The sequence below is a fragment of the Mytilus californianus genome, unplaced genomic scaffold (assembly GCF_021869535.1).
Source record: "Mytilus californianus isolate M0D057914Y unplaced genomic scaffold, xbMytCali1.0.p SCAF_8, whole genome shotgun sequence".
Lineage (NCBI taxonomy): Eukaryota > Metazoa > Mollusca > Bivalvia > Mytilida > Mytilidae > Mytilus > Mytilus californianus.
The window spans coordinates 105,601,343-105,616,672 of NW_026262734.1; the positions used below are offsets into that span (position 1 = coordinate 105,601,343).

Sequence of the window (15,330 nt, forward strand, 5' to 3'; positions counted from 1 at the left end):
ACAAGTATTATTATTTTACTAGTGAGGCTCATTGAAATATTTATTGTGAGGAAGATTTCTAAACTGAAACAATTGTTGTAGCACAGAAAATATTGTCTCAACATATAGACAAGGTTAAAATCAGATCATCATCACACTATCATACAGCAGCAAATCTTTAGATGAGAAACAAAATACATCACGATTCTTTCAAAAGAATATTTCTGTATTTAGAATCAATTAACATATACTAATAGAAAATTTAAATCCAACTAATTTCATTACCACAACAATTTATCTTTAACTTTTATGTGGGTCAGTTATTTTCCATGTCATTTAAATATTTACTGATTAGTTGAATCAGGTATAGACATGTCCTAAATAACTTCCTGGTTGGTTGACATTGAAGGAACAGTGAAAAGGAACTAAACTTTTGTCATAACAACATCAAGAGGTATTTGGTTAAAATATTATTTATTGTACTTCACAAAAAAATATGTGTTATTATTCAAACTTATTATCAACTATGGAATCTGTCATTTTCACCAATGATTGAAAATTATTAATTCAAATTATTTTTTTTTTAATGTAATCAACTAGAAGGACAGCTAGTGGCCAATATAACAGGGTGAATGAATGATAAACAAATATAATAGACAGCACTAAACGACAACCATTGAAACATTCTATATGTGTCTGTCCAAAGTCAGGAGTCTGTAATTCAGTGGTTGTAGTTTGTTGTATATCATATTTGTTTTTCGTTCATTGTTTTGTACATAAACCAGGCTGTTAGTTTTCTCAATTGAATTTTACTCATTTGTCATTTCAGGACCTTTTATAGCTGACTATATGTAGTATGTGTTTTGCTCATTGTTGAAGGTCATTATATATTGTGACCTATAATTGTTAACTTCTATGTCATTTGGTCTCTGGTGGAGAGTTGTTTCACTGGCAATCATACCACATCTATTTATTTTTATATGAGACAAAATTTGTTTAGGATTGGTTTGTACCTCTTCTTAGGTTTGACTTATGATTGTCCCTTTGGTTTTTTGTCTCTTGTCTATGCATTAAAGAGATCATTGATATTTCTGAATTTTTTTTTATTGTAGACTAGTTTAACTCCTCATAGTGTCAGCTTGTAGGTAGTCATCTTCAGTTACATAATTTTTTATTCATCCTTAAAGAGGTTGTTGATGGAAGATCTTTGGTCTCTTGTAATTAAAATTTGTCTACACTTTAGACATGTTCAAGTTTGGAAGTTAGTCTATTATAATACTTGTCTATTATTAAAATTTTAAAGACAATTTGTTGACCTCTAGAATTTTCTGTGTTTTATGTTGTTTAGTTCCAGTCTAAATATATTAAAGCCAATATTCACCATTAACTATTTGGACCTTGACATTTATCTTGGAAATTTTCAGGTCATGGCATCCAGTAAACCTATTCCATGTGGTCCTTGTAAAGAAGGAAAAGTAAACACTAAAGCTGACATCTGGTGTTACAACTGTGATGAAGGATTATGTTCAATATGTTCTGGTCATCACAAAAGATCTAAGTTATCACGTGATCATAAGACCATTGATATTAAAAGTTATCACCCATCTGTCCGAGCTATTAAAACAGAATGTGACAAGCATGGTCAACAACTTAACTTGTACTGTCCCAGTCATTTAATGCCTTGCTGTGATGAATGTATTTCCAATACTCATTTAAAATGTACTGGAATAAAAAGTTTAGCAAGTGTTGTGGAGAAAACCAAGATTGAAAAATCTAAAGAATCTGTAGAGAAAGATATCAACTCCATCTTACATCTCTTGGATAAAATGGTAAATAACAAATCACAAAACATTAAAAGAGGAGAACAAGAATATGAAAGCATAAAAGAATTAATTGTGAAAATTCGCAAGAAAATAGATAAACATTTAACCCACCTAGAGAAGAAGATATGCAATGAGGCAGATACCATCTTGAATCAGGAAAAATCAAAAGCAACAGATTTAATAGCTGAGATTGAAGGAAAACAGAAAAACTTAAAGGAAATGCAGGACCACTTGCATACAGTCATACCACACACTTCAAAACTCCAATCATTTCTAGGTGTACATCAAATTGAACAACAAGTACATCAATGTCAACGATATGTTGATGATCTGGAAAATGATGACAGGGCAAAAGAATTCAACATCAAAATGGAGCAAAACAATGAAGTAGAAAAGATAATAAAAAAGTTAGAATCCTTAGGAGAATTAACCGTTGTTAAAACAGATATGGATTTGAATAAAGAAACAAGTGTGAGGAGGGAAGCACAAGTAGAATCACAAGAACAATCCAACATAAACAACATGACCATGAACATTGAGACAAAGATAGAAATCAACATGAAGAAGGCGAGTGACATAATTTGTCTGATGGATGGAAGAGTTATAGTAGTGGAAGTGGAATCAAGTGGAAAAGTTAACCTACTTACTCCTGATGGCAAACTTGAGAAACAGTTACCTATACCTGGTGAAGCCTTCAGTGTCACACAGATCAATCAGGACACTATAGCCATAACTTATCCCTGGGAGACAGCCATTAAGATCTTCAATATGAAGATTGAAAGAGTAACCAAAATTATCAAATTAGACAAATTATGCTGGGGATTATCATTATCAGATAATTCTCTTGTTGTAGGTTTGTATATTGATGAAATCCGTATTATAGACTTAGTAGGAAATACACTGACGTCAATACAAGTTGAGAGTGAATCTTACCTGTATTACCTTGTTTACTGTAATGACAGAGTAATCTATAGTGACATAGTAGGTAAAGCAGTATACTGTGTGGATGAATCAGGTAAACAGATCTGGCAATACAAACAGGATTTATCAGGACCAAGAGGACTTTGTACAGATACTTATGGTAACATTATTGTAGCAGACCGTGACTCTCATAGAATAATAGTAATATCAAAAGATGGAAAGGATAATAAAGTACTGCTAAATGATGGACTGGAGTGTCCAAAATGTATTTGTTTGAATCAGTATGATTCTTCAGGTTTTATTTGTGATGGCAATGGCAAATACTTGAGAAAATTCAATTTATCTTCTGGATGAAATATACACTGAGGAATCACCTGACTTTGATACATATACTACAACTAACAACTTGTTATTTATATTCATTCAATATCATACAGAATCAGTAAACTAAGTTGAGTCTGTCATCAGTTATTTTGGATCATATCCTGTGTTAGATCTCTCCATAATTTTGAACATCTATTCTAGTAAAAAAATGAGGTCCAATTTGTTAGCCGGTATGATGTAAAAACAGTGAATCAAAGAATTCAACGTTAAATATAATAATTCAATTTTGGATGTAACGCGTCTTCTGATTGGCTGAAAGTTTTTTGTTTATCAGCTCATTTTGTCATGTGACCATGACGTCATCAACAGTTTTTCATGATTTACATGAAATTTAGAATTAAATTATAAGGAATGACTGTGCACCACATTTTTGATTATACTTCTTCATAGACAGAAAAAATATAACAGTCATTCCTTAAATAATATAGGACAATGGCGTTGATTAAAAATTACACCACTCCCGACACTTTTGTTTTCCACAGTTAACCCCAGGTTCAATTTTCCAAATGGAAAATTGGCCCCGGGTTCAAATTTCAGGGGGTTCAATTTTCAATATGACACTGGGTCAAATCTGATACATATACCGATAGTATAAGTCACATGTAGTTTCTGGTAGTAGTTATGTCACCGGATATATTTATCCATTTTGTTCATTATAAAGCATTTCATATTATTTGTGTTTTCAGTGTTGTATGTTTCCCATTCATATCATATTCATATTTCATATTCTTGATTCTTGACGATTGACGAAAATAGTTTTGCGCTGCGTATTTTGAAATAAACTATAGCTTTGTACGCTATGTTTTGCTTTGCGTACCGAATATTTAAATTAGTACAATAGAAAGGTAAAGCGATTCTTTATTATTATTTAAATGATATATATATTTATATTCAAATAGCATGAGTTATGCATGAGCTCAAAGCGCGGCAATACTAACCATATATATATTAATACAATTTCACTTTTCGAGTTAGTCACTGGTCATTATTACAACCGGGGAGGCGGCAGATTAAAGTCACCGCTGCAGGTACTTGTAAATTTATTTATTCTTTTAGCTATGTTTAAAATGTTTCAATTAAAGTAAAGTTACTTTAGTATTTCATATATAGAATTCAGTATGGCTTGAAAGCCGCATTTTGGTATGTAAGCTAAAGTCAGAATAAAGCTCCGTTGCATGCAAATATTTCAGTCATATATATTGTTCATATTTATTGGAACATAATTGTAAACTTGGTTTACAATTTGTTTACTTGCAGATTATATAATAAAGTATATATAAATTGGACGACTCATTTAATGCAGAATTGGCCCACACGCATTACCACGACAAGTTTATGGGTTTATGGTGACTTATTCCTCATCCCAAGTCGATGTATTATTGGTGTCCCATTTTTCCTGCGACAGTAAGAAAACCAGGATGGGTTCAAACAGAAAGAGTTTGATAGCAGAGAAATCAGTGCAATTTATAATCAGCATGACTATCAGCATGACCAGCAGATGACAATACGAATACTAAAAATCCAGGCTAAAAATGATGTCCTGGGTGTGTTCTAATTTAAATTTAAATTTGAAAGCAATTTATTAACAGTAGAAAATTTAACTTCATCAACAGATATATAAACCCTCATGTACTTTTGGTCCTAGACGTTTAAACAAGTTTGCATATACTGAAATGTCTTATAAAAATAAGGAGATGTGGTATGATTGCCAACTATCCACCAAGTTGCCTACTTGTTCTTGAATCATAATCAAATAATAATGAGGGGTGAAGGTCAAATGAACCCTGCCATACAGACATGTTCACCTTACAAACATTCCATTCAACAAAAATAGTTGACCTATTGCTTAATGTATCTGATAAACTGACAAAACCATGAAAATTAGCAATGACCAATGAACCATGAAAATGAGGTCAAGGTCATAAGTACTCTGCCAGACAGACATGTTGACCTTTTAATAATTTGATACACCAAATATAGTTGACCAATTGCTTATTGTACCTGAAAACTGAAAAATGAAAAAATGAAAAAAATTAACATTGACCAATGAACTATGAAAATGTGGTCAAAGTCATATGAACCCTGCTAGACAGACATATACACCTCACAATGGTTGTATACACAAGATATGGTTGAACTACTACTTATAGTATCTGATTAACTGACAAAACCATGAAAACTGAAAATTGACCAATGATCCATGAAAATGAGGTCAATGTCAGATGAACCCTGCCTGACAGACAAGTAGACCTTATAATAATTCCATACACCAAATATAGTTGAACAATTGCATAATGTACCTGAAAACTGAAAAAAAAAACATGAAAAAAGTAACATTGACCAATGAACCATGAATATGAGGTCAAGGTCATATGAAACCTGCCACAGACATGTACACCTTACAATTATTCCATTGCTTATTGTACACCAGAATAAAATGCTCTGCAGGGCGCAGCTTGATACGACCGCAGAGGTCGAACCCTGAACAGTTTGGGCAAGTATGGACACAACATTCAAGCTTGATACAACTTTGCATTTGGATTGTGATTAAATATTTGACACAGCATAGGTTTCTGACACAGAATAAATGTGGTCTAAGAACTTAAAAATTTTAAATTGGACATTCACCTATTATGGTCCAATATCCAAAATCTAAATATATGGTTAGATTCAGCAAATCAAAGAACCCCAAGAATTCAATTTTTGATGAAATCAAACAAAGTTTAATTTTGGACCCTTTTGACCTCAATGTGGACAAAGTTGACAATGGGGCCCAAAAATCAAAAAACTAAATACATGGTTAGATTCAGCATATCAAAGAACCCCATATATTCAATTGTTGTTGAAATCAAACAAAGTTTAATTTTGGACCCAGATTTGGACCAACTTGAAAACTGGGCTCATAATCAAAAATCTAAATACATGTTTAGATTCAGCATATCAAAGAACCCTAAGAATTCAATTTTTGTTAAAATCAAACTAAGTTTAATTTTGGACCCTTTGGACCTTAATGTAGACCAATTTGAAAACGGAACCAAAAATTAAGAATCTAAATACATGGTTAGATTCGGCATATCAAAGAACCCCAATAATTCAATTTTTGATGAAATCAAACAAAGTTTAATTTTGAACCCTTTGGACCTCAATGTGGACCAATTTAAAAACGGGGCCCAAAATCCAAAAACTGAATACACGGTATGATTCAGCATATTAAAAAACCCCAAGAATTCAAGAATAAAACCCCATTGAAATTGGTCAAGAAATAAGCAATTTATACGAAGTATCTTCTCTTGCACAATACTGTGCAATTAAATATTTCTTGCTATTGCGCAATACTGTACAATTGACAATTTCTTGCTATTGCGCAATATTGTGCTATTGGATATTTCTTGCTATTGCGCAATACTGTGCAATTGAAGATTTCTTGCTATTGCGCAATACTGTGCAATTGAAGATTTCTTGCTATTGTGCAATACTGTGCAATTGAAAATTTCTTGCTATTGCACAATACTTATTATATAATAATTTACACATCCTGTTTGGTGTGTATCTCCTACCATATCATTATTATTTGCTTTTAAATATAAATCAGAAATAACCAACTTAAAATGGGTTTTTTAAAAGAAAAAAAAAAGGAAAAAAAGAAAAAAAAGGAAAAAAAGAAAAAAAAAGAAAAAAAAAAAAATCCCCCCCCCAAATTTTTTGAACCCCCTTATGATTCATCACCCCCAAACTCAATCCCAGCCTTCCCTTTGTGGTATGGTACCTTGCAGTACAATTTCAGAGAGATCCATACACTTGAACACAAGTTATTGTCTGGAAACTAGAAAAATGTGTTTTTTGGCCCCTTTTTGGCCCCAAATTCCTAAACGTTTAGGGCAATTACCCCCAAACTCAAACCCAGCTTTCCCTTTGTGATATGGAACCTTGTAGTGAAATTTCAGAAAGATCCATACACTTATACACAAGTTATTGTCCTGAAACGAGAAAAATGCTTGTTTTTTGCCCCTTTTTGGCCCCTAATTCCTTAAATTTTGAGGCAATTACCCCCATCATCAATCCCAGCCTTCCCTTTGTGGTAAGGTACCTTGCAGTACAATTTCAGAGAGATCCATACACTTGAACACAAGTTATTGTCTGAAAACTAGAAAAATGCTTATTTTTGGCCCCTTTTTGACCCCCAATTCCTAAACGTTTCGGCAATTACCCCCAAACTCAATTCCAGCTTTCCCTTTGTGATATGGAACCTTGTAGTAAAATTTCAGAAAGATCCATACACTTACACACAAGTTATTGTCATGAAACTAGAAAAATGCTTGTTTTTTGCCCCTTTTTTGGCCCCTAATTCCTAAAATTTTGAGGCAATTACCCCCAAAATCAATCCCAGCATTCCTTTTGTGATATGGAACCTTGTGGTACAATGTCAGAGAGATCCATACACTAACACACAAGTTATGTCTGGAAGTTACAAAAATGCTTATTTTTGGCCCCTTTTTGGCCCTAATTCCTTTACTGTTGGTACCATAACCCCCAAAATCAATCCCAACCTTCCTTTTGTGGTATTGAACCTTGTGGTAAAATTTCATAGAGATCCATTCACTTAAACTAAAGTTAGAGTGCGAAAACCAATGTGTCTTCGGACGACGCAGGACGATGGCGACGACGACGACGCCAACACCATACCAATATACGACCACAAAAATTTTTTGGCGGTCGTATAAAAAGACCAACAAAAACTAAACATTGTTCAATGAACCATGAAATAAAGGTTAAGGTCAGATGAAACAGGTGTGTCGGACATGTACACATTACAATCCCTCTATACACAAAATATATTTGACCTATTGCCTATAGTATCTGAGATACAGACTTGACCAACAAACTTTAAACTTGATCACTTATCTATGAAATGAGGATGAGGTCAGGTGAACCCTGTCTGACAGACGTGTAGATGTTGCAAGGAAGCCATATACCAAATATATTACTCATAATAAGTGAGAAATTCACATAAAAAAAAATATGATTTTTTTTCAAGCAGTTACTGAACCATGAAAATGCGGTCAAGGACAATGGACATATGACAGACAGGAACTTATTAACATAAGGTATCTGCATACGAGGCATGAAGCATCTATGTCCTCTACCATCTGAAATATAAAGCTTTATACAAATAGTTTACGCCATCACAGTCACTGCAGGATTGTTATCACTATGTCTTGCAGTCGCAGGTGAGACAAAAAAGATTCAGTAACTTTTATATAGACTTTAATATACCTGACTTTTAACTTACCAAAGCTGGTGATTCCACATAGTTCTCTAACTTGGTGTGACTAAATTCTAAACTGATGACATTCAGTAACCTTGACCTTTCTGTATTCTCATAATACTGGACCCAGTCTCTCATGGACATCTCAATTCCTTTCTGTGTATTAACATCCATTACATCAAGCATCCGGCGACTCCCTGCAAATATATAATATTCAGTAGTTAAAAAATGTGTAAACTTTCTATTTCTGTTATTTCTATACAGGTATACAAATTGATCATTACAGAGATATTGTGTAAAATCTCTTGACTGATGTAAGCCAATATTAGAATTCTTAAAGATTACTCCTGTTTACATGCACTTGCTCTATCTTTCCCGTAAATTATCTTTTTTAGATAAACATAAAGGTTATCTATGATTGCTCAGTGCATTGGCAGCTTCAATGATTGTTATTAAAGTTTTTGTTTTAAGTTATACAGGTAAAACATATACGTTGGAGTATTTTTACTTTTTCAAAGGAAGAATCTGGTGCCAGTTTAAAAGCTAAATTTCCTCCATCAGCTGTAGATAAATTTCAAATAATTTTTATTTTCATTTTACACAAAATATTAGTTTTACATGAAAATGAATGGGAAGCTGGTCATTAAAGTTGTCCATGACCAAATATTTTGTTTCAGTCATGAGGTAGATAAAATTTCAGCTAATACATGTACAAGGAAAAGTTAGTTTTGAAGACTTCAGGACCTCTAATTATAACATTGTAGAATTTTACTTGGGGTCGCAATTATACCAGATTCCAGATCCTGTTTCTTCAAGAATTTTTGAATTGTTGATTGATTGTTCCTATAAACAATTGTAATTCAAGTGAGAGGTTTAGATAGCTATAAAACCAGGTTTAACACACCATTTCATTTTCTTCGGAAAATGCCTGTACCAAGTAAGAATAAAATGCTCCGCTGGGGCGCAGCTTGATACGACCGCAGAGGTTGAACCCTGAACAGTTGGGGCAAGTATGGACACAACATTCAAGCTTGATACAGCACTGAATTTGGATTGTAATTAAATATTTGACACAGCATAGGTTTCTCACACAGAATGAAAGTAGTCTAAGAACTTAAAATTTTTTAATTTACCTATTCAAACCATATCATTATTATTTGCTTTTATATATAAATCAGAAATAACCAATTTAAAATGGAAAATTTTAAAGAAAAAAAAGGAAAAAAAAATCCCCCCCCCCAAATTTTTTGAAACCCCCTTATGATTCATCACCCCCAAACTCAATCCCAGCCTTCCCTTTGTGGTATGGTACCTTGCAGTACAATTTCAGAGAGATCCATACACTTGAACACAAATTATTGTCTGGAAACTAGAAAAATGCTTGGGTTTTTTGCACCTTTTTGGCCCCAAATTCCTAAAAGTTTAGGGCAATTACCCCCAAACTCAAACCAAGCTTTCCCTTTGTGATATGGAACCTTGCAGTACAATGTCATAAAAATCCATACACTTACACACAAGTTATTGTCCTGAAACTAGAAAAATGCTTGTTTTTTTGCCCCTTTATAGCCCCTAATTCCTAACATTTTGAGACAATTACCCCCAAAAACAATCCCAGCCTTCCCTTTGTGGTATGGTACCTTGCAGTACAATTTCAGAGAGATCCATACACTTGAACACAAGTTATTGTCTGGAAACTAGAAAAATGCTTATTTTTGGCCCCTTATTCCTAAACGTTTTGGGCAAGTACCCCCAAACTCAATTCCAGCTTTCCCTTTGTGATATGGAACCTTGTAGTACAATTTCATAAATATCCATACACTTACACACAAGTTATTGTCATGAAACTAGAAAAATGCTTGTTTTTTGCCCCCTAATTCCTAAAATTTGGAGGCAATTACCCCCAAAATCAATCCCAGCATTCAAACCCTCAATCAGCATCATTTAACAGTAATATCTAAAAATGGAAATTACATAATAAAGGTATTAAAATAGAAAATGACATCATAGTCATGGCTAAAAATAAACAAAATCCTTAATCAGCAACATTTTACAGTAATATCTAAAAATAAAATTCCTTTGTAACCATAAAAGCCCATTTAAATACATCATGACAGATATTAAAATAGAAAATGACATCATAGTCATGGCTAAACATAGCAAAAACCTTAATCAGCATCATTTAACAGTAATATCTAAAAATAAAAATTTCTTTGCAACCATAAAAGTAAAATAGAAAATGACATCATAATCATAGCTAAAAATAAACAAAAATTTTTTTTATTACCAAATTTTAAATGGAGTTTATTAAACTAAAACAATAAATTTGCAACCATAAAACCCCATTTAAACACATCATAAAAGTATTAAATAATTCAACTACATCATAAGGCTATAAAAATAGAAAATGACTTCATAGTCAAGGCTAAAGGTAAACAAAAAACCTTCATCAGCAAAATTTTATATTGGCAAATTTCCAATGAAGTTTATTATACTAAAATTGTTGGCAAATTTCCAATGCATTTATTAACAATAAAGTTATTGGCAAATTTCCAATTAACATAATTTAAAAGCAGTGTAAGTGAGATATTTAAATGAGTTTGAATTACCAACCTTACACTGCTTTTAAATAATGTTTTGTACTTATTTGTCTATTAACCTGGAAACCCTTGTTTTTTCACCTTTTTTTCCCTTATTATTTAAAGGTTTGAGCCATAGCCCTACCCCAAAGCCAATTCTTAAATTCCAATGTAACCTAAATTTACAATATACATAACTTCAATTTAAGTTTTTGATAAAATCAAACCACATCATTATTATTTGATTTTATATCTAAATCAGAAATAATTAACCAACTTTAAGTGGAAAATTTTCACACATCACGCCCCCCCCCCCCCAAACTCAATCCCAGCCTTCAGTTTGTGGTATGGTACCTTGCAGTACAATTTCACAGAGATCCAATTACTTAAACACAATTAATTGTTGGAAACTAAAAAAAAATGCTTATTTTTAACCCCTTTTTTAGCCCCTTATTCCTAAACATTTGAGCAATTATCCCCCAAACTCAATTCCAACTTTCTCTTTGTGATCAGAATTAACCAACTTAAAATGGAAAAATTTAAAGAAAAAAAAAAGGAAAAAAAATCCCCCCCCCCCAAAATTTTTTGACCCACTTCCCTTTGTGGTATGGTACCTTTAAGTACAATTTCAGAGAAATCCATACACTTGAACACAAGTTAATGTCTGGAAACTAAAAAAATGCTTATTTTTGCCCCCTTTTTTGGCCACTTATTAATAAATGTTTTGGGCAAACATTTTACAATAATATTTAAAACTGAAATTAATTTGTAACCTTAAAATTAAATAGAAAATGACATCATAGTCATAGCTAAAAATAAACAAACTATTGGTAAATTTCCAATGGAGTTTATTATATTAAAACAATAAATTTGCAACCATAAAAGCGCATTAAAATACAGCATAAAAGTATTAAAAAAAATTTAACTACATCATAAGGCTATTAAAATAGAAAATGACATCATAGTCAGACTAAAGGTAAACAAAAAACCTTCATCAGCAAAATTTTATATTGGCAAATTTCCAATGAAGTTTATTATACTAAAATAATTGGCAAATTTCCAATTTACATAATTCAAACATAGTGCAGGTGAGATATTTAAATGAGTTTGAATTACCAACCTTACACTGCTTTTAAATAATGTTCTTTACTCAATTATTTGTCTATTAAAATGGAAACCCTAGTTTTTTAACCTTTTTTCCCCTTATTCCTTAAACGAAAAAAAATAATTACCCCTTTTTTGACCCCCCCCCCCCCTATGATTCATCACCCCCCCTTCCCCCCAAACCAAGCTCAATAACAGCCTTGCCTTTGTGGTATGGTACCTTGTAATACAATTTTAGAGAGATCCATACACTTGAACACAAGTTATTGTCTAGAAACTAAAAAATGCTTATTTTTCACCCCTTTTTAGGCCCCTTATTACTAAACGTTTTGGGCAAGTACCCCCAAACTCAATTCCAGCTTTCCCTTTGTGATATGGAACCTTGTAGTACAATTTCATAAATATCCATACACTTACACACAAGTTATTGTCATGAAACTAGAAAAATGCTTGTTTTTTGCCCCCTAATTCCTAAAATTTGGAGGCAATTACCCCCAAAATCAATCCCAGCATTCAAACCCTCAATCAGCATCATTTAACAGTAATATCTAAAAATGGAAATTACATAATAAAGGTATTAAAATAGAAAATGACATCATAGTCATGGCTAAAAATAAACAAAATCCTTAATCAGCAACATTTTACAGTAATATCTAAAAATAAAATTCCTTTGTAACCATAAAAGCCCATTTAAATACATCATGACAGATATTAAAATAGAAAATGACATCATAGTCATGGCTAAACATAGCAAAAACCTTAATCAGCATCATTTAACAGTAATATCTAAAAATAAAAATTTCTTTGCAACCATAAAAGTAAAATAGAAAATGACATCATAATCATAGCTAAAAATAAACAAAAAATTTTTTTATTACCAAATTTTAAATGGAGTTTATTAAACTAAAACAATAAATTTGCAACCATAAAACCCCATTTAAACACATCATAAAAGTATTAAATAATTCAACTACATCATAAGGCTATAAAAATAGAAAATGACTTCATAGTCAAGGCTAAAGGTAAACAAAAAACCTTCATCAGCAAAATTTTATATTGGCAAATTTCCAATGAAGTTTATTATACTAAAATTGTTGGCAAATTTCCAATGCATTTATTAACAATAAAGTTATTGGCAAATTTCCAATTAACATAATTTAAAAGCAGTGTAAGTGAGATATTTAAATGAGTTTGAATTACCAACCTTACACTGCTTTTAAATAATGTTTTGTACTTATTTGTCTATTAACCTGGAAACCCTTGTTTTTTCACCTTTTTTTCCCTTATTATTTAAAGGTTTGAGCCATAGCCCTACCCCAAAGCCAATTCTTAAATTCCAATGTAACCTAAATTTACAATATACATAACTTCAATTTAAGTTTTTGATAAAATCAAACCACATCATTATTATTTGATTTTATATCTAAATCAGAAATAATTAACCAACTTTAAGTGGAAAATTTTCACACATCACGCCCCCCCCCAAACTCAATCCCAGCCTTCAGTTTGTGGTATGGTACCTTGCAGTACAATTTCACAGAGATCCAATTACTTAAACACAATTAATTGTTGGAAACTAAAAAAAAATGCTTATTTTTAACCCCTTTTTTAGCCCCTTATTCCTAAACATTTGAGCAATTATCCCCCAAACTCAATTCCAACTTTCTCTTTGTGATCAGAATTAACCAACTTAAAATGGAAAAATTTAAAGAAAAAAAAAAGGAAAAAAAATCCCCCCCCCCAAAATTTTTTGACCCACTTCCCTTTGTGGTATGGTACCTTTAAGTACAATTTCAGAGAAATCCATACACTTGAACACAAGTTAATGTCTGGAAACTAAAAAAATGCTTATTTTTGCCCCCTTTTTTGGCCACTTATTAATAAATGTTTTGGGCAAACATTTTACAATAATATTTAAAACTGAAATTAATTTGTAACCTTAAAATTAAATAGAAAATGACATCATAGTCATAGCTAAAAATAAACAAACTATTGGTAAATTTCCAATGGAGTTTATTATATTAAAACAATAAATTTGCAACCATAAAAGCGCATTAAAATACAGCATAAAAGTATTAAAAAAAATTTAACTACATCATAAGGCTATTAAAATAGAAAATGACATCATAGTCAGACTAAAGGTAAACAAAAAACCTTCATCAGCAAAATTTTATATTGGCAAATTTCCAATGAAGTTTATTATACTAAAATAATTGGCAAATTTCCAATTTACATAATTCAAACATAGTGCAGGTGAGATATTTAAATGAGTTTGAATTACCAACCTTACACTGCTTTTAAATAATGTTCTTTACTCAATTATTTGTCTATTAAAATGGAAACCCTAGTTTTTTAACCTTTTTTCCCCTTATTCCTTAAACGAAAAAAAATAATTACCCCTTTTTTGACCCCCCCCCCCCCCCCCTATGATTCATCACCCCCCCTTCCCCCCAAACCAAGCTCAATAACAGCCTTGCCTTTGTGGTATGGTACCTTGTAATACAATTTTAGAGAGATCCATACACTTGAACACAAGTTATTGTCTAGAAACTAAAAAATGCTTATTTTTCACCCCTTTTTAGGCCCCTTATTACTAAACGTTTTGGGCAATTACCACAAAACTCAATTCCAGCTTTCCCTTTGCGAAATGGAACCTTGTAGTAAAATTTCAGAAAGATCCATACACTTACACACAAGTTATTGTCATGAAACTAGAAAAATGCTTGTTTTTTGCCCCCTTTTGGCCCCTTATTCCTAAAATTTCGAGGAAATTAACCCCAAAATCAATCCCATCATCGACCCTTTGTGATATGGAATCTTGTAGTACAATGTCAAAGAGATCCATACAATAACACACAAGTTATGTCTGGAAGTTACAAAAATGCTTATTTTCGGCCCCTTTTTGGCCCCTAATTATTTAACTGTTGGTACCATAACCCCCAAAATCAATCCCCACCTTCCTATTGTGGTATTGAACCTTATGGTAAAATTTCATAGAGATCCATTCACTTAAACTAAAGTTAGAGTGCGAAAACCATTGTGTATTCGGACGACGACGCCGGACGACGACGACGCCGGACGACGACGACGACGACGACGACGCCAACGTCATACCAATATACGACCACAAAATTTTTTTGCGGTCGTATAAAAATGGCAGTTGTTTTTCACTTGTTCCATTGATTGATAGCATTTGATTTTGTCAGTTTTTATGGACTTCCCCTTTTTGAATTTGCCTTGGAGTTCAGTATTTATGTTATACTTTTTATGCATTGTA

The 15,330-nt window shown here is 32.2% G+C and overlaps 2 protein-coding genes across 3 annotated transcripts in view; one reads left to right on the forward strand and one right to left on the reverse strand.

Annotated features, from left to right (window-relative positions):
* The window catches only part of LOC127711141 (lysine-specific demethylase 2A-like), a 69,416-nt gene that overhangs the window by 29,449 nt on the left and 24,637 nt on the right, over window positions 1-15,330 (reverse strand). For both annotated transcript variants that reach the window (XM_052217091.1, XM_052217089.1), the window contains exon 5: window positions 8,398-8,570. In XM_052217091.1, the coding sequence (XP_052073051.1) occupies window positions 8,398-8,570 (173 nt within the window). The remainder of the gene's footprint in view (window positions 1-8,397; window positions 8,571-15,330) is intronic.
* On the forward strand, window positions 342-4,393 carry LOC127711142 (uncharacterized). The gene is made up of 2 exons (XM_052217092.1): window positions 342-433; window positions 1,404-4,393. The coding sequence occupies exon 2, from the start codon at window positions 1,407-1,409 to the stop codon at window positions 3,075-3,077; it is 1,671 nt and encodes a 556-aa protein (XP_052073052.1). The 5' UTR covers window positions 342-433; window positions 1,404-1,406; the 3' UTR covers window positions 3,078-4,393.

Excerpts from the sequence above, each read along its gene's own strand:
- LOC127711142 (XM_052217092.1), top strand. The coding sequence starts at position 1,407 with ATGGCATCCAGTAAACCTATTCCATGTGGTCCTTGTAAAGAAGGAAAA.